Source organism: Prunus mume, linkage group LG6 (genome assembly GCF_029339155.1).
Source record: "Prunus mume cultivar Tortuosa linkage group LG6, ASM2933915v1, whole genome shotgun sequence".
In the NCBI taxonomy this organism is placed as follows: Eukaryota; Viridiplantae; Streptophyta; class Magnoliopsida; order Rosales; family Rosaceae; genus Prunus; species Prunus mume.
In genome coordinates, this window is record NC_142703.1 from 7,733,821 (window position 1) to 7,759,647 (window position 25,827).

A 25,827-nucleotide genomic window follows, 5' to 3' on the forward strand; every position below is an offset into this window, starting at 1 on the left:
CACGTCACGCAGCTTCACTGCTCACCACAGCCATGCCTCCAAGGTCTCCATTTTCATTTCTTATTCTTGTTATTCATTTTCTGGTCTGATATGCATATCATTTTACCCTACATGTTGTAGGTTTGATTTAATAAATTATTTATTTAAAATTTTAAAAACGTATAGCCGGGCGGCTATACTATTGACATATTTTTTAAAAATAAACCATATAGCCGCGCGGCTGTAGGCTTTTAATAAATTATCTTTTATTTATAAATAAATAGTATAGCCGAGCGGCTATATTAACGAGTATAGCCGCGCGGCTGTAATCTTTTAATAAATTATCTTTTGTTTATAAATAAATATTATAGCCGCTCGGCTATACTATTCAAAGAGCAATTTCTTTTCCAGCGAATAGAGTCTAATAAGGAGCTCAATGTGTTTCGGTGTGTTGCAAGATACGGGTACACGGATGTTCAAAATGAGCCTTTTGAAGGGTTTGTTGGTGGAAAAACTGAAAGCGTTCATAAAGGATAAGTTTTTGATATCTCGAACAACAATGCACAGCACTAGTGGAGAGAAGTTTGACGTCAAAGAGGGGGAATCCGATGACAGGTTGGTTAAGGATGAGAATGGCAACCAGGATGTGAGGCAATTTGACGATCAACAGAGGCAACAAGATCTGTTGGACAGAGAGATTGAAGCAATCGACAAGGCATGGAGTTGGGGGGTTGTTCACTTAATTGCGGAGCTGGTATAATCAAAAGAATTTTGATCCATTACGCTTACAGTTTATTGAAGAGGAATTTGAGGCAGGGTGAGAAAGTGTTTGATATTCCTCACAAGCGCATGCTGAAAGTGGGCATGACTTATGAACTACAGAAAAAAAGAAGACTAATTAAAAAACTTAATGCGCATCCGAACTCGTGTTGGACGGTGCACATCCAACCTAAATAACAGATTATATACCGCATTATATATCTTACAATAATATTGAATCCCAAAACCCCTCTGTATTTATATATCTGATATCAGTGTAACCTCCTGCACGGCTTCTAATCAGATATATGCTGCAAAAATGCCAATTAGTTTCTTGGTCCAGCCGTCAAAAATTCATACAGCAATCTAGTGCTGTCTTTTTGAATAAATAACATATAAAATGTGGTGGCCTGTAAAAGTTGATACACTTGGGAAAGAGATGCAGAATAGCTAGCACGTGTAGAGTTGGGGACTTTGCTAGGTGTCACATGGAGAACTCATAAACTCCATGCCTGCGCCTCTGTCAGATTTATGGGTTTCGGAGATTAATTCCATGAAGTGAGAGTTTGACATCAAGTCCAAAGCCAAGAGAGTATGTAAACATTTAAAGTACAGAAAGCGCACGAAACGAACAAAGTGACTTCCTCCCATGAGCTAGCTAGAAATTTTAATTCGCCTGTTTCAAATCTCGTATCATATACTTCGGTCCTCTCTTTTTTTTTTTTCTTTTTTTTTAATTGGCATGAGGAACCCTAGAAAGCCTAATAAGTCAGTCTTGCACTTGTTTGTCTCCATTTGCCAGGAATCCTCACAAAAAACTTGTAAACAACTTGACATTAGAGCTTAGTCATCCTCACTTGTGGGAAGATGATCCAAAAACTCATTTCATTATAAAAATCGTCGGCATGATCGAAACTAGATGTGTTGTTAACGACAAATTAACCATGGAAGGTTGAGCCATGGCCACCAAAGCTGTGGTCCCGGTTAAAAAACAGACAAAAGTATAGCTGTGGTTATCAAAGGAAACCCTAGAGCTAGCCGTTGAATAACATAATTAGCCACATGACTTCATGAGTGACGGATAATGTGGGTTTCCCTTTTTAAATTAACCAAGAATCAATGCAAATTAGATAGCTACCTTCCACTCACACGGCATCTAGCGTGCGCATGTGTGTGTGTATATATAGATGGTAATTTAGATGACAGGAATTTTGAGAGAGAGAGAGAGAGAGAGAGAGAGAGAGAGAGAGAGAGTTAATTCAAACGGTTAGAGTGCTCAAGACATGTAAAACCAAACTTCACTATAAAAGCTAGAGAATTTCATAGGGTATGATTTCCAAGTCCAGTATTAATATAAAGGGATTTACACTAACACCACACCTAAGTTTTTGGTGTTTTCACAAAACTCTCTAAGATTTCAAAACTTACACGAATACTCCCTGAGGTTTCAATTTGCTTTCACAAAAAAACCCATTTTCATTGATTCTTCACCCAAAATTTGATGATTTCATACATAAAAACTTTTGCAAATAACAAAATTAACCTCAACAAATGTATGTGCAATCTAATCTCAAATGCTAACTTTGTCATTTGAATGAATTTTTTTTCATATAAAATCATCAATCTTTGAACAAAAAATAAATGAAAGGGATTTTGTGAAAACAACTAAAATCTAATGGGGTGTTAGTGTAAATAACTCATTAATATAAGAATACCATAAGACGAACTTAAAAGCAAATGAATATTTGTTTTTCGCAAAACCTGAGTTTAAAGCATCTAATTTCTCATATCGGATTTTGATTACATCAAAAATATGAACAAAACATGGTAGAAAAAGGAGAAAAAGAGTATGTATAATTGCTGTCTTATGAGTGAATTTCATATTCAAAAGGCCAAAACCATACATATGGCATGTTATATACACCGACAAATGCAACGTTTAACCCAGAGAGAGTTTTTGACTTACTTTTGGAAGTTGGCTGGACAATCTTTTGGGAGAGATTTATTTTCCTATATTCAATGGAGGCCAAACGGGGAGGATAGGTTATTCGAAGATAGTTTTAATTGGAGCAACCAGACTGTTTCAAATGTAAACCAATTTCAAGAGAATTAATGTATAAGATATTATCTGCCAGAAAACAAATCGAAATAATTTTTTCCAAAACTGAAGATATATAAAACCCTAAACATCCAGTCTCTGAAATAAATCATATCAGATCTAACTCACACCAGAAAGATGTGAGTAGGATCAAAATTGAAAAGAGATTATGTGAATTGATCTCTGGTGATCGTAGATTCCAAAATAAAAGGTCCAAAAACCCTAACGGAGTTTGCACTAAGCAAAATCCAGAAATTAATCAGAGATACAAACATCACTAGTGTTTCAGTTGCTTTGTAGTTTAGTGATCTTATGGCTTCCACCCAGCGGATATTACATAAAGAGTGAAGTATATCCCATTCAACTAACCCTCCATGAATTCAAGTCAAGGACAAAATTGAACAGGAGTATGTCATAGATTACTTCCTAATTACAGCTTATAAAACTAAGAAGTAGATATATAAGCTCATCAGACAAATAAGTCAAAGGATTAACTCCAATTTCGCATAATTCTCGAGCTAATAACAGTCAACCAAAGAAGAAACCCATTATGAGCACACATGAGAAACACAAAATGAAAAAAAAAACCTAAAATTAAACCTTCCCACTTAATTATCTATAGTCATGTTTATAACATCATCATCGTCACCTTCAACTCATACAGTTTAAGAAGAGTACCACTAATTCGAAAAGTATATTAATTACCTCGCTTCATATGATCATCACTCAAAATCGCCGGGAGAGCGAGCTATTTCCCCTTTCAAGCACATTGAACTTTAAGGGACTAGAGGTACTTGTCCTTGGTGGTGACACTTCGTTTCTTTCTTCACTACTGTTGGCCTTGCCTTGGTGAGCCGCCTTCTCTCCTTCCAATTCTCTGTACCTATGCAAATACCTCTTCAATGGTTCAGCATAATCATCGAAGCCAAGAGTTGCAAGAGCCCAGCAAATGTCATCTCCATTCACTGTCTTGCGCTTCTCTTTGTGACACTTGTCAGATGCTTCTCCAGTCACAAAGCTTATAAACTCAGAAACACATTCCTGCATGGTTTCTTTGGCTTCTTTCGAGATTTTTGCATTTGGGGGAAGAATTTGCTTCATGATCCGCCCAACATTAGCAATCGGAAGCAGCCGATCTTGCTCCTTGATGACCCCATCTTCTTGATGATGATGATGATCGCTAGAGATACTACTGCCTGTGAAATTGTACTTAAACCCTTCTCCCTCTGATGAATTATTGCCTATGTTATTATCCATCTCCACATGAAATTTTGATCCTCTCAAACACAGACACGTTGCTACCTCCTCTCAGTTGCTAACTAATTAAGCTGCTGCTTTATATAGAACATCAGATGTCCATATGTGCATGTTTATGTACATATGCACCATACAGATGGTAAAGCTTCCTCTATATGATGATGACATGCTTCGACAAATACCTGGTCAGCACAACAGGCAATTCTCTAGGTTGCTATTGATTGGGTTATTTTTATTTTTTACTTTTATTTTCCCTCTCTCTCTCTCTCTCTCCCCCATGTCACCGTGTAAGGTTTTTTGTGGAAGCTATCTACCCCCCGACCCAATAAAAAGCTTTGAAAAAATAGTAAAAGACTAAACTGATCAAATTATGGAGAATGGTCCCCGCTTGGTCTTTCATCGATCTGTTGGATTAAAGCCTAAATAAGATTAAGAAATAATCTTTAAATAATACCAGGAATTTGAATGTGTGGACTAAAGTTATGCACGTGTATTTGTTGCACTGCAGATATACAAACTAATCAAAACCTAAAAAGAATGGACTAATTATAATACTAATATTAGTGTTTGATTACCTACTGCTCTTAGGTTTTTTCCATGGGATCGATGGCTATGTACAACGGCAAACAATACTAGTACTACTTTGTGAGTAACTTTTGTTAAGGTGACAGCCAGGTCCAGGAATTCTGGATGGGTTTATGAAATGCATTGATGATGATTCGTTTGCCTAAGAGCACAATTATATAGGTTGGCATGTGGCAGTTCGCGGTAGTTGATCATCTAGCTAGCTCTAGTGTATGAACCGTACGCGGATACAATTTTACTTGGTGCAAATTAATCTAGAGGTCCTAATCTTGATTATTATGCCTAATTGTGAAACCTCCCCTCACCAACCCTTGTGAAAATGACTCGGTTAATTATATTTTATTTGGTCTAGTCACTTTTCAAGGTGTAATTAATTCACTTTTTAATTCGTAACTAAGTTTTCCTTATGCATACAACGCATCTCAAATTAAATTGAATAACCTCGACAATCAAAGATTCTCTTAAAAAGAAATAGAAAAAGCAAACACCCGCCACAATTGAAAAGAGGGTTGTAAAATTATTCGATGTCATAGTTATTTGCAATGAAATCTGATTCGTCTATGCAAATTGTTTTAAATATCAAATGGATTGTTGAAAAGATTATTCGTAGTCATAGATTCAAAATTTATTTCTAATTTATAAATATTAGCGTTTAGAGAATTGTTCTCGACAAATCATGAGAAAGAAACATGTATGAGATTTGTTAGTGTATCATATATGCTCATGAACATCAAGTTATATTAATAAATTACACTATATAGCAGCCTATGAATGAGAAAACATGTGCAACTAACGACAACACAAACCCATCGATCTATGCAGGAAAAGTTAGACGTTATTGTTGGTCTAATTAAAGTCATAGGTACTCTTAATCTTAATTAATCTATATGAAGTCACATTTTGGATATGCTTAATTCGAAATGCATACGTATGTAGATCGTGAGACGACCAACAAATAAAAGTTTACAGATGAAAAGGACCATAAACTTGCCAAATTGGGTAGTTAAATATATATTTAAAACCAGACATGCATAGAGAAGGACCAGACAGAACAGACAAATTCAGATTTATTTCCTGTTTGCCTCTGGATTAAGATTTATTTTAAGATCTAAAAGCTTAAACTGTATGTAGCGTTGCATCTACTTCTTCTTCTGCTTTAATTTCACAACTTACACAGTGCACTAATTCCTTGAAGATAGAACATATTGGACGGTGATAACAAAAAAGAAAATTTAATATACCTGTCTGCACCTTCTTACATGCATATTCCTCTTGAAAGAAAAATTAAAAAAACATGTATAACATTGTCAAAAGAATATATCACATCCCAGACCTATTTTATATTTCCACCACATCTTCGTATTGTATGTTCCTCCCTCCCTCCAAGGCTACTCGCGAAAGGTGCTGCTTTCAAACCGATGTTCTGCTTCTTACCGTACGATTTCTCAGCGTGAAGCCACTGTTTACAGAACATGATTTGTGGTCCTTGTTCACTGAACATATACCGAGTATCAACCCTGGTCGATAGGCAGATCATGCAAAAAGTACAAGGATATAAGACCATACTCATGGCTCTCATAGCTTCTGAGTACAAAGTATTTTACAAACAGCCTGGTTTTGTATGCTTAGTCTTATTCTTCATTGCTTTAAAATTTTCTTATTTCTACGACACAATCATTATCCATGCGTGATTAATTGGGCGACTTAAATAGGATATGCGCCATATATTATAAGTCACTTTCGTTTGGGACTGCTTATGTAGGAAACACTTATACTTTTTTATAAAAGATTTTATGACCCATAAGTACTTCAAAATTTTCTGCTATATATAAGCGTTTTTAGTTGTCAACTCATCTTGTGATTAGTAGTTAGGCCACCTCAAAACCTTTTGGAACTAATTAGCAGTCATTTAATTGTTCTTTGTTTTTTAGTAAACGATAGTCTAAATTAAAGAGATGAGAGAGTTCACACACACACACAACTAGATGTCATGGGAATTTGAACCTGAAACCTCTTATCTATAAATCAATGCCCTTTTCATTAGATTAGACACCGTTGACGTTCTAATTATTCTTAAAAGCCTCATTGCGCATCATCACAATTACTTTGTATGATGTGGTGAAGATGTGCATTATTCTAGATATTTTTCATATTTAGGGGCCACACCTTCCCACTTTCGTTAAGATTCCCCAATTTGCTTGCTCTAGTGGGCATCTTTAGTTGATCCGATCTTCTATTTTTTTAAATTTAGGGCTTTGGTACGTACACTGCCCTTTTGGAACAAAGCTTGTAAGTAATTAAACACTGTCATGATGATAGGATTTTCCTTTCTTTCTTATGCTATTTGTGTGGTTTGTTTTATTTTATGTATCCCAAGTTTTTTTGGATTGTCGACAGTATTTATCCCAAGTTCATGACGATAGATTTATAGAAAATTAATATGACGAAACAAACCAAACCGCACTAACTAACTTTTCATTATAGTTGAATCAAATATATAAGTGAAAAGCAAAACCACATAATAAAGAGAATATCAGTGTTCTATTTGCAGGTTGCTGATATAATTAAGTTTGCTTAAAACCTAAAAGGGGAATAATTATTGCTGCATCTCAATGGTGGACCTGCCTCCAAAGTACAAACCCTTCAAAACAAAACAAAAAACACTTAATTAGCTGTCATGCTTAGACATCACAAGTATTGATTTCGTCTAAGTTAGATTGATTGGATCACTTGAACCAGCTTACAGTGCTCATAATTTAGCACGTATAATCCACTAATCAATGTAATTAAGCACTAAACGTAAAGTTTACACTGTTCAGAACCATTTTCAGGAACCTAATCACCGTCAACATCAGGAAATACGTAAGTAATTCCTGAATTCCTTGTATAGTCGTCTTGGATCTCCAACTCATGCTTCCATTGCATACATGCATGTGAAGAAAAAGCCAGGATTTGAATGTTAAACCAACCTTTGTTTCAAGGCCTCGGCTTAAAAATTAATTAAATTAATCGCACACATATATGCGACTTTATACTTTTATTGGTGCGTATATATTTTACCTTTGACATAGGTCTTGAACAACATAATCCGATCGCCACACCCTAAAAATCGTGTTAATCTATTTGAAAAATAGGAAAACCAAAAGTTGTGCAGGCAAATTTTCCCAAGCGTAAAATAAGAAAAAATAAAAATAATACAATGGGCTCAAAACCGGCCTTGTTAAGGTTTAGTTTGGTTCAGTTTCCTTCGTATTTTTTGTGATAACCAAACCGAATTAAACCATGTAAATTTTCCAATTTCAATTTCAATTTCAGTGCTATAGGAAAACAGGACCGTACCCACGCCTAATAACACTTTATGAAATAAATGTGGCCTTGATTTATGGGTTGATTACATTAGGCCCATATAAAGTAAATGGAACTAGCTTTCGACCCAAAAAGGTTTTTCAAAACCTCAGGATTAGGCCCAATAGAAAGGTTCAAGTGGCCTTACCAAATTATCCGTTCTTCTTCAGGGCCTTTCATGGACTGTTCAATCAAACTAGCTTGGGTTGGATCATCCTAGTTTCTCTCTTTTTTTCAGTTTTATTACTAGAAGGTTCTTTATACTAATAGTTGCATGCCTTATTATAAGGTTTTTTTTATTTTCCCTATAATGCTTCTTTACAGTCCCGATCTCTTGGACCACGAAGTCAAGAGATTGTAATCACATTGGATATTAATCTAATTGTTCAAAAAGTTTCTTAAAAAGAGTGCAAGAGTGAGGTGAACAGTTGAATTTACATTCACCAACGGTGCTTCTTTAATGCAAGGGGGTTATTTTAGAATAGAAGTTGTGAAAAATTGCTATTTTAGCCAATTTCACTATAATATATAAATACGTCTCACCCTGAGTTCAAAAAAAAAAAAATCAATATAATTTGATAATATTTTATCATATCATGCCATAAAATTTGAGAGATGTGAAATTAAATAGCGTTAAGGTGCTGCAAATAGAACACTGATATGGAATTGAGGCATGAGTGGTATTGATTCCTTATAAGTTGTTTACTATAAATTTCCATGAATCGGAATTGAAACCAAATTTATTACTAAAATGCCATCGTAGTTGGGTTAAAGTACATGAAAAATTAGGAATTTTAAAAATTGTGTGAGGATATAATTGATAAAAAAAGACAAATTCCTAATAGATTAGTTCTTCAAGAATTAGAATATCACCTCATACCTAAGAGTCTAACTCTTTCAAAATTAGAGTTGAATTCCTAATTTTGTATAGGTTCCACGCGTATTTTCACTCCTCCATGTAAAATAAACACAGGAATATCATTGGACTTCAACTCTTTATTTTGATAGGGATTACTAAACGTGCCATAAAAGTTAGTTGCCAACAAGACCAACCCAAGCAGAACGAACACGATAATGGGTATTTTCGTAAATCAATCTACGTATAGTCACCCAAATGACCAGCGACCGCGTGTGGTCTCACTCTCATAAATCTAACCGAAACCTCTCTCTCTACATCGAGAAAATTTCTCAGCTTTTTCTTTCTTTCTTATTTTTACTCTCTTGGCCTTCTTCTCCTCCTTCCTTTCTTTCTTTCTGTGCCTCCCTCTTCTCGAGAACCCAACTTCCACATCCATGAAAGCTCAACTCTCTCGAGTATTGTACAAAGGTAAAATCTCTTCTCTTCTCTTTAGAATGCTTTTTGTCTTTTTGTCTCTCTCTCTAGCCTGAGCCTCTCTGTCCATCATATCCATCTTCTTCTATTATATTTATTTATTTAGTCTGTGTCTTCTTTCTTTAATGTTCTTGTTTCCTTTGATTTTCTCTATAAAAAAGTTGACAATCGAGGTTAATAATGCAAAAGACCCATTTACCCACCCAGGTTCATTTTTTTTCCCACGTGGGTTTTAACGTCAACTTCCTCCATGGTCATGGAGGTTTTAGTTTAGTCGCGCTGCGCACATGTTCTCTCTCCAACCATCTTTGCATGCTTTGCTTTTTCTTCTTTATGCATATCTCATGTGTATTTGTTTGTATGTTTCTGTTTGTCGATCTTGACGAGTTCTTTTTTCCTTTTTTCTGTTTTGAATTACTACTTAACAATTAGTACGTGCTATATTTGGTTGATTTATTATTTACTGTCTTGTTGTAATCATGCTATAGATAATGTGGTTGATAATATTTATTTGGGTTTCTTCGATTTTGTTGTTCTTATTTTTCTGTATTTGTCTAATGCTTTTTCTGGTTGTTTAAAAAAAACATTCATATTGTAGTATTTACTGTTGATTTATTAGTTAATTTGTGGTGAACAATGCATTTAAATTATGCACGCAGATAGGTTTTTGACACCAACTGCAAAAAATTTTTATTCTGTTTCAGTAGATCTTGCACATATATATTTCACTTATGGTACACTCAAACACACATATACGCCTGTATGGTTTGAGATCAGTGACAATTAAACTGACAGCTGAAGCATGTCTTCTTACTTTTATGAGAATTGAGAACCAAACAATAAAAACCAAGTTAAAACAGTGACAATCAAAATGCTTTGTTCAGTCTTTCAGTAAAGGCTCAATTTTTATTGAAAGAAACTGAATGTGGCATTAACCAAATGATGTTCAAGGGAATGGTTCTTGTTGTCAAGTCATCCAGAGATGCATAGTGATCATAAAGGTCATGACATACTAGAAAACTGAATCTGTTTACAGTTCCTTTCCTCTTAAAATTATGAAAACTTCCCCTTGATGGTGATGTAAGAGCTCAAGTTAATGGTCATCCTATTGTCTGAGTTCAAATTCTCCTGTTTTGGCAGATAGGTCCTAATCAATTGGATGACCATATGGAGAGTGTTGAAGATGAATATGTTGAGCAAGTAGTGTCTCCACGTTCGTGCAGTCCAGTTAATCATTTTGAGGATCCACAGGTGCTTCCTCGAATTGGATATGAATATCAGGCAGAGATTCCACCCCTAATTGCTCGTTTCGATTATCTGAAGATTACAAATAAGCCTGCTGATTCCAAAGCCCAGCTTGATCTGTCAAATTATTTTTCACTGGGTTTACCTATCCCTCGGAGAAATTGTGAAGTTAAAAAGTGCAATGGAAAACTAGAGTCTGGAGGTGTTGAACAGAGCAGGATTTCCTTAAACGATGAAAATTCAGAACTTAAAGTTAAACATCTAAATCCTGTTTTGGAAGATGCAAAAAACGTGGAAGAATTTTCAAACCTTGCACCTACTGTTGGAAGGGGCTTGGTTTTACCTCTGGAATCAAATATGAAATCTTGGAGCAAACTGGAGGAAGATAGTTTTCTCCTTTGTCTATATATCTTCGGGAAGAATCTTAGGCTTGTGAAGAGATTTATTGGAAGTAAGGAGATGGGGGATATACTGTCTTTTTACTATGGAACTTTTTATACTTCTGATGGATATCGCAGATGGTCAGAATGTTGGAAGTTAAAAAGTAGACGCTGTATACATGGGAAGAAGATATTTACAGGATGGAGGCTGAAGGAACTGGTATCACGATTGATTCCTCATGTGTCAAAGGAATGCCAAGATATGTTGATGGAGGTAGTTTTCCAACTTTGTTCTATACAAGCTGTCATCTTATCATGCATACTTCTAATGGTTTCTTGAATATCATGTTCTTGTGTTATCCTCCTCAACCAGTGCAAATCAGCAGTACAACTTTCAAAGTGGTACTGGTCAAATGTATATAGGACTAAGATGTGTTAATAAGCGAAGGAAAGCGGGGGTTTTTATCTTTTTTATTGCAAAGGGAATCTGTTTTTAGAAACTAGTACTTTTAGATTTGGCTATTTGGGATTTTGATAGTCAATACTGGTCAACCATTTCTTTTTATTGTTCAAGTATTTTCATTTTCTGACATTCTGAAATTCACAAGCTCTCCCGGATATTGCTTCTACTGTGGTTTGCAGTAGATTTACAAATTTGGTAATGAAAAAATATGCCATGTCCTGATAACTTAATAAGTTTCGATCTCTTGTGCAGAGTTCAAGATATTTTGTAGAGGGAAAGATTTCATTTGAAGAATATATATTCAAGTTAAAGGATACTGTTGGCATCCATATGCTTATAGAAGCAGTAGGTGTTGGAAAAGGGAAGCAAGACCTTACTGGCACTGCTTTGGAGCCAATAAAGAACAATCATGTAATTTCTTTTCGTCCTGAAGTACCGATTGGAAAAGCTTGTTCCTCCCTTACAGCTTCAGAGATCATCAAGTTTCTAACAGGAAATTTTCGGTTAAGTAAAGCTAGAATGAATGATCTTTTCTGGGAAGCTGTGTGGCCCCGTCTTTTAGCAAGAGGATGGCACTCTGAACAGCCTAAGCTGTCTTTGGTGTTTCTGGTACCTGGTATTGAGAAGTTTTCAAGGAGTCTTGTGAAAGGCAATCAGTACTTTGACTCTGTCAGTGATGTCTTGAAAAATGTTGCATCTAACCCAGGTATTCTTGAGCTTGATAATGAACCACCTAAAGGCAGTGAAAGTGAAGATAGGAAAGACAGGTGGGATCTGCCAAAAAGTCAGGGTCCAAATGATTTGTCAAATAAGCAACACCACCATTACCTCCTTCCACGCAGCGTAAATGGCAGTAGAGATCTAAGGAAGTTTACAATTGTGGATACCAGTATGCTTCTTGTAGCAGAAAAACCGAAGGTAAGAGAACTGAGGAGTTTGCATGTTCAAACTGCAGGTCTAAGCACCCTTTATAATCTTTCTTGTGAAAATGAACAAGATACATCTAAAAAGTCGGAAGATTATGCAGAAGAAACTAATACCTCAAACCCAGAAGAGGATATGATTGACAGGGAAGCATTTGTTAACTCCTCATATTGTGTAACTAGTAATGTGAATACTGGAATGCCTAACACCCCAGATCCTGCTTTGGTAGCAATGGAAAATCATGAAAGTCAAATTACAAGCCTGCTTAATCATGAAAGTCAAAGTACAAGTCTGCTTAATCATGAAAGTCAAAGTACAAGTCTGCTTAATGATAAGTGTCCAAGCAAGATAGTGAAGGATAAATTCAGCCGGAAACTGACGTCAGGCCGCTTAAAATATTTGGCCCCTATAATGAAACAGAAGGATTTGACTGATTGTAAGCATGGAGAGTCAAGCGGCAGCAGTGGTGAAATTATCTCTGTGGATAGGAAGCCAATTCAAGATGAGTCTCATGCCCTATCAAACTTGCCAAATGCATGTGAGGTTATGGAATATCAAGTAGATCCACAACATTTTTCAACAGCTAGTTCTCTGGAAAAAGGCAGTCCAAGTGGAAGCAATGAGGACAGTGTCACTACGAATTGCCTCAATAGAGAAGGGTCTCCTGAAAAATCTCAACCGTGGACATTGATTGACTTGAACCTTCCTCCTGTTTCACCAGATTTAGGAACTTATGAACCTTTGATAAAGTGCATGATGCAAAACAATGACAATTCAAGTGAAAACAAGTCATCATCTCTATCTGAAACAAGAGAGCAGCCTGAGCCACTGAAGCTTCCTGAAGTTGGGGAGAGTATGGAGCAGCAACAACCTGCTATTAAGAGCCAGAGGCAGAGTACAAGGAACCGACCATTGACCACAAGAGCATGGGAAGCTCTTGAACTTGATTTCTGTAGGACAAAGAGGAAGAGAAAGGGTGAGACTCTACAAAATATGTCAACATCAAGGTTGCAAAGAGATCAGGGAAACACTAGTGTTAGTTCAGTTTTTGATGAACTCCAGGATATAGGAGAAAAACGGGTTAAGAGTTTCTAGCAAAGCGACAATGCAAACGCGGTTGGTGTGCCTCAGGTTTGATGCAAGAAGAAATGTACTGGTCATATTAAAGAACGTCTAATTAGTTGAAGGCCATATGTCGAATGTGGAGAATCAAATTCAATTCTTTTCACTTGGCAGGAGCAAATTGGTAAGTTGACCTGCAGAAATTGGCTTGACTGGAACTCAAGAGTGTGTTTGAATGGTCTGGTTTAGCTCTAGTTTCTGAAGCTTTAGTAGCTTCATTGTATACCGATATACAGTACAGCTACAGGTCACTGAGGTGAGGCAAGCAAGGCCATATTTTGTTGCATGCTTCCTTCTCTCTGCCTTCATCTTTTTTAATTTTTAGTCTTTATTGGCCTATACTTCTCTCACTGATTCTTGAGGGCTGACATGAAACTATGACAAACTCCATGAACAGAGTAATTGTTATTCTGTCTTCATCTGCATATAAACTCATCATCCAGCTTTCTACCTCTATAGAAACTTGATCATGAAATTATCTTGACCAAATTATGATGATATGTCATTCTATAGTGAGGTAAGGCCCTTAAGGCAGTATTATCTCTTAATTGTTTGACCAAACTAATCAATTTGATCCAATAACTAACTAATTTGATTTAACAGTTGAGAGATTAGGCCCTCCCTATAGAAAGAATTCTACCTTTCAACTTTCGAACTTAAAAACCTCCCAAGTTTTCTTTGACCTTTGATAGCAACATTTATTTTCATCAAGATGGGCTGGGCCCACAGTACAGTAGCTCATTTGACTTGTCAAACAAACAGCCCTGTAAAATCAAGAGGTCTCTAAATAGTAAATTGTAATGAAGGATGGATTAGTTTAAAGTTCTGGGGCCAAACTGCAAAGCACTAGTCGCCCAATAATCACGCAAATGAGGAAAAAACTTAGACAGCAGTGCCCTACTTAAATCTAATACCAAGACAAACACTGATTGGAAATTCAATTGACGAAGTTGAAGCTTTGATGGTTGACTACAATTCTAAAATATCCTCCTCCCTAACATGTCCATATCAACCCCTCCCAATAAGATAACCCTTTGTATTTTGTTTATTCAAACATCGTTTTCCATGACACAAATAATATTCATTCATAAATTAATATGCCTTGACCGTCTCATGTGTTGGTTTTATCCATGGGGCTCCTTTGCTTATGTCAATTAGCAACTCATGAGCCACTAGTCTCTTAGTATTATGAAAAACTTAACTATAATTAGCATCCAAATGCTGCTTCGGTCGCCCTAAATTCGGTTTTAATCATAATATAATCAAGGAAAACATGGAAGAATGCGTGTGATGTTTGGATGCTATTGTCCTTACATTGTTGTGTTGATGTTAGCTTCATCAATTGCATCGATCTTCCTCGATGATTACTAAGCAATCTCTTTTGGTCCCATTTGAAATGATCGATGATTTGTGATCAAGAAAGAGAATCTTGGATGCCAAACCCTTTATATAAAAATTTATTGACTGAATATTTACATGTTTTCCCATGTTTGATATTCTAGCTTCTGTCTCCTTGTTGTTTTCCATTTTATAGCCCAGCTGCTGCTTGTTTTTTCCCATTAAGCTTCTGAAAAGCTAGAGGATAATCTGCATGCCCAACAATAGCTTAGCAAATCCCACATATTTATCAATCAAGATTGTTGAGAGATTAATAGTTTATTTATTGGTAGAAAATTAATTAATACTTATATATATATATATATATATTCCGTAAATCGAACATTATTAACAAGTCAGACGTCACCTCTAAAAAGATGATTAGTGTTAATTAAGTATGGCTTAGCGGAATGGGAATGAATATAATTTGGCCTAGTGCTCTTCTTCAAGATTGTTGATATGAGTTATTTAGCTAATGTCCTTATTCATTGATATTGAACTGGACCTAGAAAACAAAGCAGCAACATCTATTATGTCATTAATTATTTTTTAAATAAAAAACATAAATAGACTTGTTTGGTTCCCTTCGATCGTTTGGGAGAAATAAGACAAAAAGGGTTCGGCAGCTCTCAACTAATGACACCCAATCTCATGTAAGCTTGTGCAAATTTGTGTTTAAACTTTAAGTTCCGGGTTTATTAATTACTGACGTGGGTTTTAATTAAACTAATTGATTTTAACAGGTAGGATGCATGGTAAAATACAAGGGCATCTAGTCGGTAAGGTCTGTTATGAAAGCACAATAGACAGATAAATAAAAGTTGAAATTAGTTTTCTGTACAAGCGATAGTCTAAATTACTAGGAGAGAATTTTCTCACACACTATTATGATGTACTTGAGACTACTACAAGTTAAGACCATTTTCTATTGAGCTAGACCCTGTTGACAGCATGCAGCTACCGATGCTTTGAACTTAAGAAATCCATCCTTTGGTTGAATAGCCATATTTCTTCCCATCTAAACTAATACTATATTTAGAACCTAAAGCTACGGCAAATGGCCTTTGGGTAAGTAAGTTTGATTAGGACATATCGTCTAGACTTCAGAGGAAAAACGAAATATTAAAACCCATGTTAATTTCAGTGCATCCTCATATTTAAATCCCAAACCAACCCCTTGTGTGCCAATTTAATTTCAGTGCATCCCCATATTAAAACAATGTACTTGTTTTTCTTCTTCTTTCAATTCCTTATCTTTTTGTTTATAAATTGAGGTCCTAGGTTGATTTTTTTTATTTTACTTTAATCTTTTTATTAATTGGAAGGAGCTGGGGGCATTCCAATGTGCCAGGGCCTTTATAATTTGCATGCTTTAAAAAGGGGAAAAAAAAACTTTCTAGAAGTGAGCATACCTAGATCATTAAACAAGAAAGTGAGAATGTATATTGTGCATATAAATAATTAACAATAATAAATTATAAGGAACAAATATTAATTCATTAATTGGTCACACATATTTATTATTTACCCAAAAAGAAAAAAAAAAGAAAAAAGAATGGCATACAAGCTAGCAAGGCCATGGTTGTATTTACCCAACAAGTGAAGGGCATTTGGTTATTAAGTTTGCAATAATGTTTTCTTATGAGCAGTATATATAATTATATAAGGTCAAAGAAGACCAAGTTCCAAGGTTAAGTCTAATTGCAAAAATAGTTGCTTCTCTCATCCTCACACCAGAAATGGAGGAGCTGAGTTCCCTGGTTTTGTCTTCCTCTACCAGAAGCAAATTCCTGAATTTCTTCTCTTCACCAAAAACAAGCCCCTCCTTTTAGCTTTCTCTTGTGACAAGCTAATATAAGCAACATAGAAAAATTCTGAAGAGGTGTAGAAAGGACAAGCTAATTATCTCAAACCCCTTTTGTCTGTCAAGATATGTCAAATATTACAGGTGATGTTGAAGAAGGCAGCTTCTCTTCAGGGAACAATACTGGGGAGCTAGAAGTTCATCAAGAAAACCAGCAGCAAAACCACTTGCAAGGGTCTGGCTCCGGAGGCGCTTCCGGTGCCCAGAGCAACAGCAATGGTTCTGTCACTCAACAGCAGCAGCAGCAGCAGCAGCCTCCACTTAAGAAGAAGAGAAACCTTCCAGGAACTCCAGGCAAATAATTTTCAATCAATTACTTGAGTAGTAATAATATCAAGTATATTTCTTTAATTTTTATTGGCAGTTATTATTGTTATGGAGTCTAATTTTGCATGTGAAGATGGATATTTGATTCACTTCAAAATAACTAAAAAAACAAATGTTTTCTAAATTGAGTTATCTTGTAAAAGAATCAAAACTTTTTAATTATTGCTTTGAGATTACTTGAACTGTTTGCTTGATTTCACCTTTTGTTGCACACCAGGTTGTTACATACATAGATTATATATATATATATATATATAATATGCTAATCTAATTATTGTGTATGATCAGATCCAAGTGCGGAAGTTATTGCTCTATCGCCAACAACGCTGATGGCAACCAACAGATTTGTGTGTGAGATCTGTAACAAAGGGTTTCAGAGGGACCAGAACCTTCAGCTGCACAGAAGAGGCCACAATCTTCCATGGAAGCTCAGGCAGAGAACCACCACTGAGATTAGAAAAAGGGTTTATATATGCCCCGAGCCGACTTGCGTCCACCACAACCCGGCTCGGGCGTTGGGAGATCTCACCGGCATTAAAAAGCACTTCAGCCGCAAACATGGAGAGAAAAAATGGAAATGTGACAAGTGCTCCAAGAAATATGCAGTGCAGTCGGATTGGAAGGCTCATCAGAAGACTTGTGGCACTCGAGAATACAAATGTGACTGTGGAACCATCTTTTCCAGGTACTTCAATTAACCCAAACCCATGATTTAATTAATTAATTCATTCATGTTTGGACCTATATATAAAATCAATATTGCATGTGCATGAACATATGAGATTATATTGGGATCGCCTACAAGTTCATATCTGGACTGGAGCACACTTCAAAGATATATATATATATATATATATATATATTAAGTTAGGAAAGAAATGTCCGACCAATTGAAATATATTTACATTCATCGATATCCCTTTCTGGGACCTTTTAGTTTTTAAGTCTCAAATGATCTCTCTCTTCCCACCAATATCTAATTAATTATATGAACAAAGAAAACAAAGGCAACACCAACACTTGAATATCATGCATGTGTTTGTGCAGGAGAGATAGCTTTATCACCCACAGAGCCTTCTGCGACGCATTGGCAGAAGAAAACAACAAAGTCAACCACGGCCTCATGAGCTCACAGACCCAAATGCCTCTCCCTCATGACCAGCTCATATCATCAATGGCCATGAACACCAACTCATCCATGGGAGGAGGATCCGACGTCCTCAATTATGATATTTCGAATAAAAACTCAATCAATAAATCCTTCCCTGACGATCTTGTGCCAATGCCATTCAAGTCCATGAACATGAACATAATGGCAGGTGGTGTTGGGGGACCAGGCATGTTTTCAAGCACCTCAGGTTCACTCTTTGGCGGGCCAAGAAGCGTTTCATCAGCCTCAGCCTCTAGCCTTCAGCTGAGCTCCAACAACAACAACAGTTCATCTGGGTTCAATTACCTTCACCATCAAGAAACCAAAAATGGGGGGAGCACCCAAAGTAACATTACTGGGGCAGCTCAAATGTCTGCCACTGCCTTACTTCAAAAAGCAGCTCAAATGGGTGCCACTGCAAGCAACTCTACCATCAACTCCCCCATGATGCAGAAGAGCTTTGTTAGTAGCATGGCAGGCCCTGATCAGCTCTCTGTTAATCCTATTTCCATTAATAATAATAACAACAATAATAATAATAATATTAGACCACCATCATCATATGATGATCATCATCATCAGTTCCAACAGCAGCAGCCGCCTGATCATCATCAACCACATAATTCACACAACATGGTGGTTGGAGGATTCACCAACCAGCTCATGCAGAAGGGCGGCCCACAAGAAATGTCTCAGCTTTTTGATCATCATACCAACTCAGCTGCAAGCTCTGCAATGACTGACATGGGTCTCTATAGCCAAGTCTTCATGGGGATTGGTGGTGATCCCCATCATCATCATGAGATTAGTGCTGCCAATAATAATTCTAGTCCTAATTCGATACATGGAATTCGAATCAACGCAATGGAACGGGGCGCGATGGGACCGTCCACGACACTTGATCTGCTGGGGATTGGAGGGTCAAGGCCACCAAATCTGCATGAACACCAGCAGCAGCAACAAAGGTTGGACTTGGAGGCAATGAGCCAGCACAGATTACCAGCAATCATGAACCCTTTTCAGCAACAGCGCTCGCATGGAGATTCAGCTATGGAAAAACAGATTTGGGATGTTTGACAAAAAAGTACATGCATGTTATGATACTTATAACTTCCTCATCATTTGAAGAAGAAGAAGAAGAAGTAGGTCTTGTTTTGCTTTGCTGACACGCTGAGTGAGTTTGAGATTTGGGTCCTGATTATCATTTCATTTTATTGTATTGTGATGATGGGGTCTTGGAAATTCTTTAGGGCATGGTCAAATCTGGGCCTTTTTTCTGTCAACCCAAGTCATCTTTTTTAAGTACGAGCTGAGTTATTATGACCCAATGAGAGAGATGGCAAAAAAAACTCTTGGGTGCAAAACCTTAAAATGTATTTGTTTTAAGTCAGCTTGCAAAACCTTACAATGTCTTTTCATTTTCATAATCAAGAATGAATGTTCAATTTTTACATCAATGTTATGTGTCGTGACTCGTGACTCGTGACTCGTGTCAAACGACATTGAAAACTTGTCTTACTTTGTTATTGGATTTTGAATATTAGCACGCACATTTAAATCATCCATGATCCACAGAGGCCCAATGGGCCCTATTGGGCTGTAGCTGTAAGGGTAATTTCGTAATTCCAAGAATGAATAGACGGCAAAACCCTCTCAATCTCAAACCCTAATTCAGATCGCTTCCCTATATATTGAGAGCTCAAAGCCTCTCTCTCTCACAGTCATCCCTGTCTTTTCGTCTCGTTTTCTCGCTCTCTCTTCATCTGTAGAACAAATTCAATAGGGTTTTGTTTTGGTTAGTTGATTTTGCATAGAATAGAAGAAACAAGGGTTGGAGGAGGCTGTGATGTTGATAAACTACCTATTTTCTGAGGGAAGATATTCCCTTATGATTACAAAATTTACCAATGGATCCTTCTGAGCCTTCACTCTCTTCTTTCTTTTCTTTTCTTTATTTTATTTTTTCTTCGTTTTTATTTTCTGCTTGAGGAGAACCATTGACGTGATGATATGTTTTTCGGAATTTATAGTGTCGACTTAAAATAACAGACTACAATTATCTGATCAATGGTTTCTCTATTTTTTTTTCTCCCTGTGTCTTTACTTTTGAAACCCAATTATTATTTTTCATATCAGCCTAATTGTTTGCGTTTGAACTTTGGATTGGAGTAGCATCAGGTTTCAATCCAAAATCTATAGCCGATTAGAGTTTTATTTGTTTCTAAATAATATGCAGACCAAATTTGTGGTCCTAAAAACTGGGATTTTGCTCCCTAAATAATGCGTTAACTCGTGTGCTTTAGCAGTGCTCGAAAAATCGGCCTGGTCCGGTCGGGTCCTTGTTGGTTTTTTGTTTGGAAGTTTTTTTTTCCTGGCTTTAAAGTACCTCATGCTGCCTCTCTCTCCTCTGACCCGTCACCGCCTTCTCTCTCTCTCCCCCCCTCCCTCCTCCCTTTCTCCCTTCTTAAGGAGCATTACCCTAGAAATACCAGCAAATCAAATGCGGGATTGATGTACGGATGGGCGTCAAATATTAAAACATTAAGTTACTAAACAAATTGTGAAAAAATAGATATGGCATGTCGACTCATCTAGTCTTGTATTTCATGTATTCCAGTACATCACTATTCACTACAATTTAGGGTAGACTAATACAATATACTATTCACTACAATTTAGGGTAGACTAATACAATATGAGGTAATTCTGGGGTAAGGATATGATGGTAGGGATGACAGGTAAATTCATGTTGTAAATCACCAAAGATTAATATGAATGCCCATAATAAACTATCATCCCTGCCCCATTATATTCATACCCCATGATTCCTATTATGATTATGGCATGGCGTCTGCTCGAAACAATAACTGGGAACAAAATTACAGAAACGAATGTCAGGGTTGATAACTTTCGTCGATGTCAATGACATTAAAAGACTACATTAACAACAAAGCAAATGTTAATGTATCCTATCCTATCATTTCTTCTCCCGTCTGCCAGGGGTTAATCTATTATTCTCTATTGTAATATATGCAAAATGATTAAGAACCTAAAACAATAATAAGAACTTATGATTGCCATTGGAAATAGTATTTCTCACGAATCCTTCTTTTCTATCTGCCGTGTTTTAGTCATGGTTGAATTGTGGAATTGGACTTCCCAGACGTAGCTGAATGCTAACATGAATTAGATTGGTCGCCGCCTTCAAAATCTCTTCCTCAGCTTCTTTTGCCACCTCCACTGCATCTCTGGAAAGAAAAGAAAAATATTACTTGACCGTTGCGAAACACTAGACAGATTGCATCAAAATCACCAAGTTGTTATACAAGTTTTTACCGAATCAGGATGTCCGCAGGCATGGAAACCTCAATTTGGAGTAACATCTTGCCCCGCAACAAGTGATGCGTTATGCGCTCAACAACCATTTTCTGAAGCACACAATTTCAGAAGAAAAAAAACATATTTGGTGTCGAACTAACTGAACTATGAATTTTAAGTTTATCCCCTCTTAATCTAAATTCCATTCACAATATAATGCAAAAACACAAGTCAAGATTAACTTCCATTTCCAACTTGATAAGGAGACAAGACTCACCTCTGCATACTTAGATGTGATGATTTGAGAAACAGCTGCCTCAATGTCCTTATCCTCACCAGGAGAAAATTTCTGGCATGCAATTCCCTTGAGAATTTCTTGCTGATCTACACTGGGGCAAATTTGTTGAATTGAAGGATCTACAAAGAAGTTGGAGCAGGCGATGAGAATTATGTGTAGTGAAGAAAATGAGAATAAAAAACAATATAGTGAGAAACCAAAATCAGTTTATCCAACATAAGTGAACTAATATATGGAAGAAAAATGCTGAGTGTTTTTTATCCATTTTTTTCTATGTAGGAAAATACTGAATGTTTATATAAGAAAAAATTGGATAAAAATTATTAGAGTTCGTCCAGCCCAATTTCAGAAATTCGCCAGTGAAACTGTGCCTACCTATGTGTATGAAAACCTCAGAGACTTCAGGATGGGATTTGTGAATCTGATAACGAACATTTTCTCCAATGTCATGTGCAGCACTAACACTACAGAACGGATCGACCTGGCAAGTGAAAGTAACGAATAAAACGCCTTATAGGAGAAACATTGCACCCACAGAGAATTTCCAGGCAAGCAGGAGAAAGTGTAGAACAGGAAAATCAACCTCAATATGTACATCAAGGTATAGAGTTGAACCAGCCCTCCTTCCCCTCAAGCGATGACATCCCTACACACAGTTTGAAAGATAATTTGAAACAGGACAAAACAGAACGTAAGATCTTAGCTAATACTATTAAACATAGGAGAATCCATAAGCCAATATTGATGGCATGGCACACTCTACAGAAGCGCTGCTTGAAAGCTTAAATACATGAAGGAAAATAACAAGGGGGACTTCAAAGATCAGATAAGCAGACCAATAATTTCATGAACACATTATAAGAATTTTATACTAGATACCTTCACACCCTCAACTTGTACAATTGTCTGTTTAATAGGATCCAAATGCTTTGCTGGGATTGCCGCATCCACCAGTTCCAAGACACTAAATTGGGTCCACCATCCAAAAACACACATACACATCAGATACACATCAGATACACAAATAAACACATAACAAGCTTGCATTAAACTAAAGACCATCTTGGGACACATAGAAGTGTCAAAGTTGGAAGATTGACAGAAACATTGTCCTACTGTAAGATCATTAGCACAAAGTCATTAAATGGGCATTCATGCTCCCCTATTCCTCACACTAGTCTATGATTTTGCTGCATCACAATTGAACATAAAGTTTAAAGACTACAGACGCAATCTATACTACCAAAAGGCTTGGCAAGATATGATTGCTATAAGTAGGTTTTATTCAGTTGAGGAGACTATACGTAGCCTTAAAGGCCTCACCCAATCAGGAAACCAGCAGAACCTCTAAAGAAAAAATTAAGGAAAAAAATGAAAGTATGGATGTGGATCACAGAGATCTTGAAAATATCTTGCAACTGCATTCATATATCGACACTTGCAAGTTGCAATAACTTAAACATTCACATGACCTCCAATGGAAGTCTAAGAAGCAAGAGTGATACAAAGGTGCAGATAAAGTGGAGAACAAAAATCAGACCTCTGATGCCCAGTTTCAAGTCCCGCTTTTAGGATCATGCCTGAGACGAGTAGTCCAGCAAGTGGATCTAGAAATTTCACTCCTAGGATTGAACCTCCTAAAATAAAAAACAATGAATCATGCTTAGTTGATTATTTAAAATTTAACTCAGTATTTTAGAAAAATAGAAATAAAAATTATCTGTAGGAAGAACCAAATTGTCTCACCAACTCCAATGAGAGCAACTACTGACGAAACGGCATCTGCACGATGATGCCATGCATTTGCTTTCATCAGTCCACTACCTTGCCTTTCTCCTGCCCGTTTTGTGATCCAATAAAGCCTGGAAGTAAAAAGGAAGACACATTAGTTTGTTTGTGGGTGGGGGTTTTTTTTTTTTTGGGGGTGGGGTGGGGTGTGGGGTGGTAAAGTCAGAAATAAACATGAAGTTGAGATGGTTTACACATAAGCAACAAGGACCAATGATTCAATGACCTAGATAGCTATGTCGTTCAGATAAGGAAATTCAATCTGCTTTTCAATGACATGGAATAGGAGACAACTCTTGAAAAATTAAGATTTTATAAACTTTGGTACCCTTCTTTAACAAATATCGAGAAAACAGTCATGCTCAAAGCTAGAGCAGGGTGCTCCATGTCAACGCCATGGTGATGTCCACGATGATGATGATGATGATGATTATGCACGTGATCAGTCAATGACTGACTAACTATAGCAGGATCCGCTGAAAACAATCCCTGCACATGGAAGACAATGGTTTCTAAGGACAAATACAAAAACAAGAATCTGATCCAGTATCAAGAGACAATCTGACCACCAAGTATCAAATTGTCAATAGACTATCAATCTTGAAATCCATTTGGAAACCGCAAAGTAACTACATATGAGTACCATTCTTTAATGAGGTAGAGGGAGAAAGTAACACTTACCAGCAAAAGATCCAAAGCATGCCAAGCAATGCCACCAGCAGTTGCCAACAGCATACAAGAGATTCCAAGTGCTCCAAGAGTCTCAAATTTACCATGTCCTGGAAAAACAAGTGAAACAAGAAAACAGTTGTATATGAACCCAGCACACACAGACGACAATGAACTACAAAAGTAGGGATGTGTATGCATAATGTGAGATCAATGGAGTAGCGTGTAGGTACAAATCAAGAGTGACCATATGGGTGTTCTTTGTCTTTGGGAGCCTTTGCAGCTGTAAATGACCATAAAGCGATGCTGCTAAGAACCTACAATAAAAGCAGAAAACGAACATAGTATGCATGATAATCTAAAAATAGAGTTGATATAAGATAAAAGAAATATCTTACATACATCAAATTATGCTTGAGCCCAAAATTCTACAGGATAACAGATATTGAAGTATAAGATACAAAAACAAAAAAAAATCAGTAATAGAGGCAATCTAGCACAATTCAGCTCCTAGATGCATAGACGACAACAATAACATATAATTCACCCAAAACTAGAAAATAAAAAATGAAAAACCAACATGGGCAAACAGGAAGAGAGCAAAATAACAAAAGTTACCACGTCGGAGACTGAATGGGCTGCATCAGCAATGATGGCAGTGCTTCCAGTTAAGTAACCAGTCAATGCTTTGCCAGTAGCCAGTCCAATATCAGCTGCCAATCCCAGCCTGAAGATCTTCTCGCCCTCTTCGCCAGAGCCACGGTGCTGGTGCTGGTGCTCATCACCATGGTGGTGGTGTGAATGACCTAAATGCCATCTTCTGGGGATTGAGTAAATGGGATTTTGAGAGAGAACGAAAGAAGGGCCTTGGAGATGGGAAGTGAGGAATTCTTGGGCTACTGCGCGATTAGGATGAGGAGGGTTCTTGTGCTTGTGCTTGTGTATGTGCAAAGCAAGCCTTTTATGTAGGGAATTGAGATTGTGAAATCTGAATCCCATACTTGAAACTCCAAAGAGAAAATCAGTCGATCAAACCTTAAAATTGATTTTGTTCTAATTTCCTGATACGTGACGGAGCTTGAGCTAGAAGCCTGGAACTTGAAGGTGAAGCCATGAGCTACCTCTGTGGTTTTTACCTTTTTTTTATTTTTGGAATTTGCTTTACCGCAGTCATACTATATGTTCATGGGCGTAATGGATCAGGCCCATACTCGAAAGTCGGCCTACCACTACCAACATTGTTTTAGCTAAGATTGGGCCTTTTCCCTCAAACTCTCCAAACAGAAATGAGTGAAGCCCAAGCCCACTGGGAAGACGTGAATATTGTTTTCTGGACCGGCCCAACAGTTTTTTTTTAGGCCGAACGGCTTTATTCTATTATTTAATTATTTTTTATGAACATTCTAATTATGTAATTCTTAAGCCAATACACAAATCTATTTCTTAATCACCTTTTTTTTTTTTTTTTTTTGGGTTGAGATTTTCTACCCAGAAATTGGCCAATCTATTTATCCTTTTTGAGACTTTCTACCAAGAAATTGGCCAA

At 36.8% G+C, this 25,827-nt stretch overlaps 4 protein-coding genes and 2 non-coding genes across 6 annotated transcripts; 4 read left to right on the forward strand and 2 right to left on the reverse strand.

The window, feature by feature from the left end:
* Positions 1-3,306: 3,306 nt before the first annotated feature.
* Positions 3,307-4,223, reverse strand: NF-YB5 (nuclear factor Y, subunit B5). The gene has a single exon (XM_008236796.2). The coding sequence runs from the start codon at positions 4,091-4,093 to the stop codon at positions 3,563-3,565; it is 531 nt and encodes a 176-aa protein (XP_008235018.1). The 5' UTR covers positions 4,094-4,223; the 3' UTR covers positions 3,307-3,562.
* Positions 4,224-9,155: 4,932 nt separating this feature from the next.
* LOC103333954 (uncharacterized) lies at positions 9,156-13,829 on the forward strand. Its single transcript, XM_008236863.3, has 3 exons — positions 9,156-9,350; positions 10,497-11,255; positions 11,697-13,829. Exons 2-3 carry the CDS (start codon positions 10,524-10,526, stop codon positions 13,461-13,463), a joined length of 2,499 nt encoding a protein of 832 aa, XP_008235085.2. The 5' UTR covers positions 9,156-9,350; positions 10,497-10,523; the 3' UTR covers positions 13,464-13,829.
* A 3,519-nt stretch (positions 13,830-17,348) lies between these two features.
* On the forward strand, positions 17,349-19,665 carry LOC103333953 (zinc finger protein GAI-ASSOCIATED FACTOR 1-like). Its single transcript, XM_089053812.1, has 2 exons — positions 17,349-17,743; positions 18,106-19,665. The coding sequence occupies exons 1-2, from the start codon at positions 17,388-17,390 to the stop codon at positions 19,283-19,285; spliced, it is 1,536 nt and encodes a 511-aa protein (XP_088909938.1). The 5' UTR covers positions 17,349-17,387; the 3' UTR covers positions 19,286-19,665.
* A 377-nt stretch (positions 19,666-20,042) lies between these two features.
* Positions 20,043-20,136, forward strand: LOC148916006 (small nucleolar RNA R41). Its single transcript, XR_016128377.1, has one exon. It is a non-coding gene; the product is annotated as a small nucleolar RNA R41 (small nucleolar RNA).
* A 67-nt stretch (positions 20,137-20,203) lies between these two features.
* Positions 20,204-20,278, forward strand: LOC148916007 (small nucleolar RNA Z155). Its single transcript, XR_016128385.1, has one exon. It is a non-coding gene; the product is annotated as a small nucleolar RNA Z155 (small nucleolar RNA).
* An 809-nt stretch (positions 20,279-21,087) lies between these two features.
* On the reverse strand, positions 21,088-25,418 carry LOC103333885 (Cation efflux family protein). The gene is made up of 12 exons (XM_008236795.2): positions 24,900-25,418; positions 24,529-24,598; positions 24,294-24,391; positions 23,941-24,101; positions 23,571-23,686; positions 23,365-23,461; positions 22,704-22,788; positions 22,408-22,470; positions 22,200-22,305; positions 21,804-21,943; positions 21,545-21,636; positions 21,088-21,456 (listed from the first exon to the last, which is right to left on the reverse strand). The coding sequence occupies exons 1-12, from the start codon at positions 25,278-25,280 to the stop codon at positions 21,336-21,338; spliced, it is 1,530 nt and encodes a 509-aa protein (XP_008235017.2). The 5' UTR covers positions 25,281-25,418; the 3' UTR covers positions 21,088-21,335.
* Between the last annotated feature and the right edge of the window lie 409 nt (positions 25,419-25,827).

What these genes read in the sequence shown, in the direction of transcription:
- LOC103333954 (XM_008236863.3), top strand. Translation starts at nt 10,524, where the DNA reads ATGGAGAGTGTTGAAGATGAATATGTTGAGCAAGTAGTGTCTCCACGT. An exon ending in GCCAAGATATGTTGATGGAG is followed by an intron (nt 11,256 to 11,696) that starts GTAGTTTTCCAA and finishes TCTCTTGTGCAG; the next exon opens with AGTTCAAGATATTTTGTAGA.
- LOC103333885 (XM_008236795.2), bottom strand. Translation starts at nt 25,280, where the DNA reads ATGGGATTCAGATTTCACAATCTCAATTCCCTACATAAAAGGCTTGCT. An exon ending in AGTTGCTCTCATTGGAGTTG is followed by an intron (nt 23,462 to 23,570) that starts GTGAGACAATTT and finishes TTTTTATTTTAG; the next exon opens with GAGGTTCAATCCTAGGAGTG. An exon ending in TCACATCTAAGTATGCAGAG is followed by an intron (nt 21,637 to 21,803) that starts GTGAGTCTTGTC and finishes TGTGTGCTTCAG; the next exon opens with AAAATGGTTGTTGAGCGCAT.
- NF-YB5 (XM_008236796.2), bottom strand. Translation starts at nt 4,093, where the DNA reads ATGGATAATAACATAGGCAATAATTCATCAGAGGGAGAAGGGTTTAAG.
- LOC103333953 (XM_089053812.1), top strand. Translation starts at nt 17,388, where the DNA reads ATGGCAACCAACAGATTTGTGTGTGAGATCTGTAACAAAGGGTTTCAG. An exon ending in TGTGGAACCATCTTTTCCAG is followed by an intron (nt 17,744 to 18,105) that starts GTACTTCAATTA and finishes GTGTTTGTGCAG; the next exon opens with GAGAGATAGCTTTATCACCC.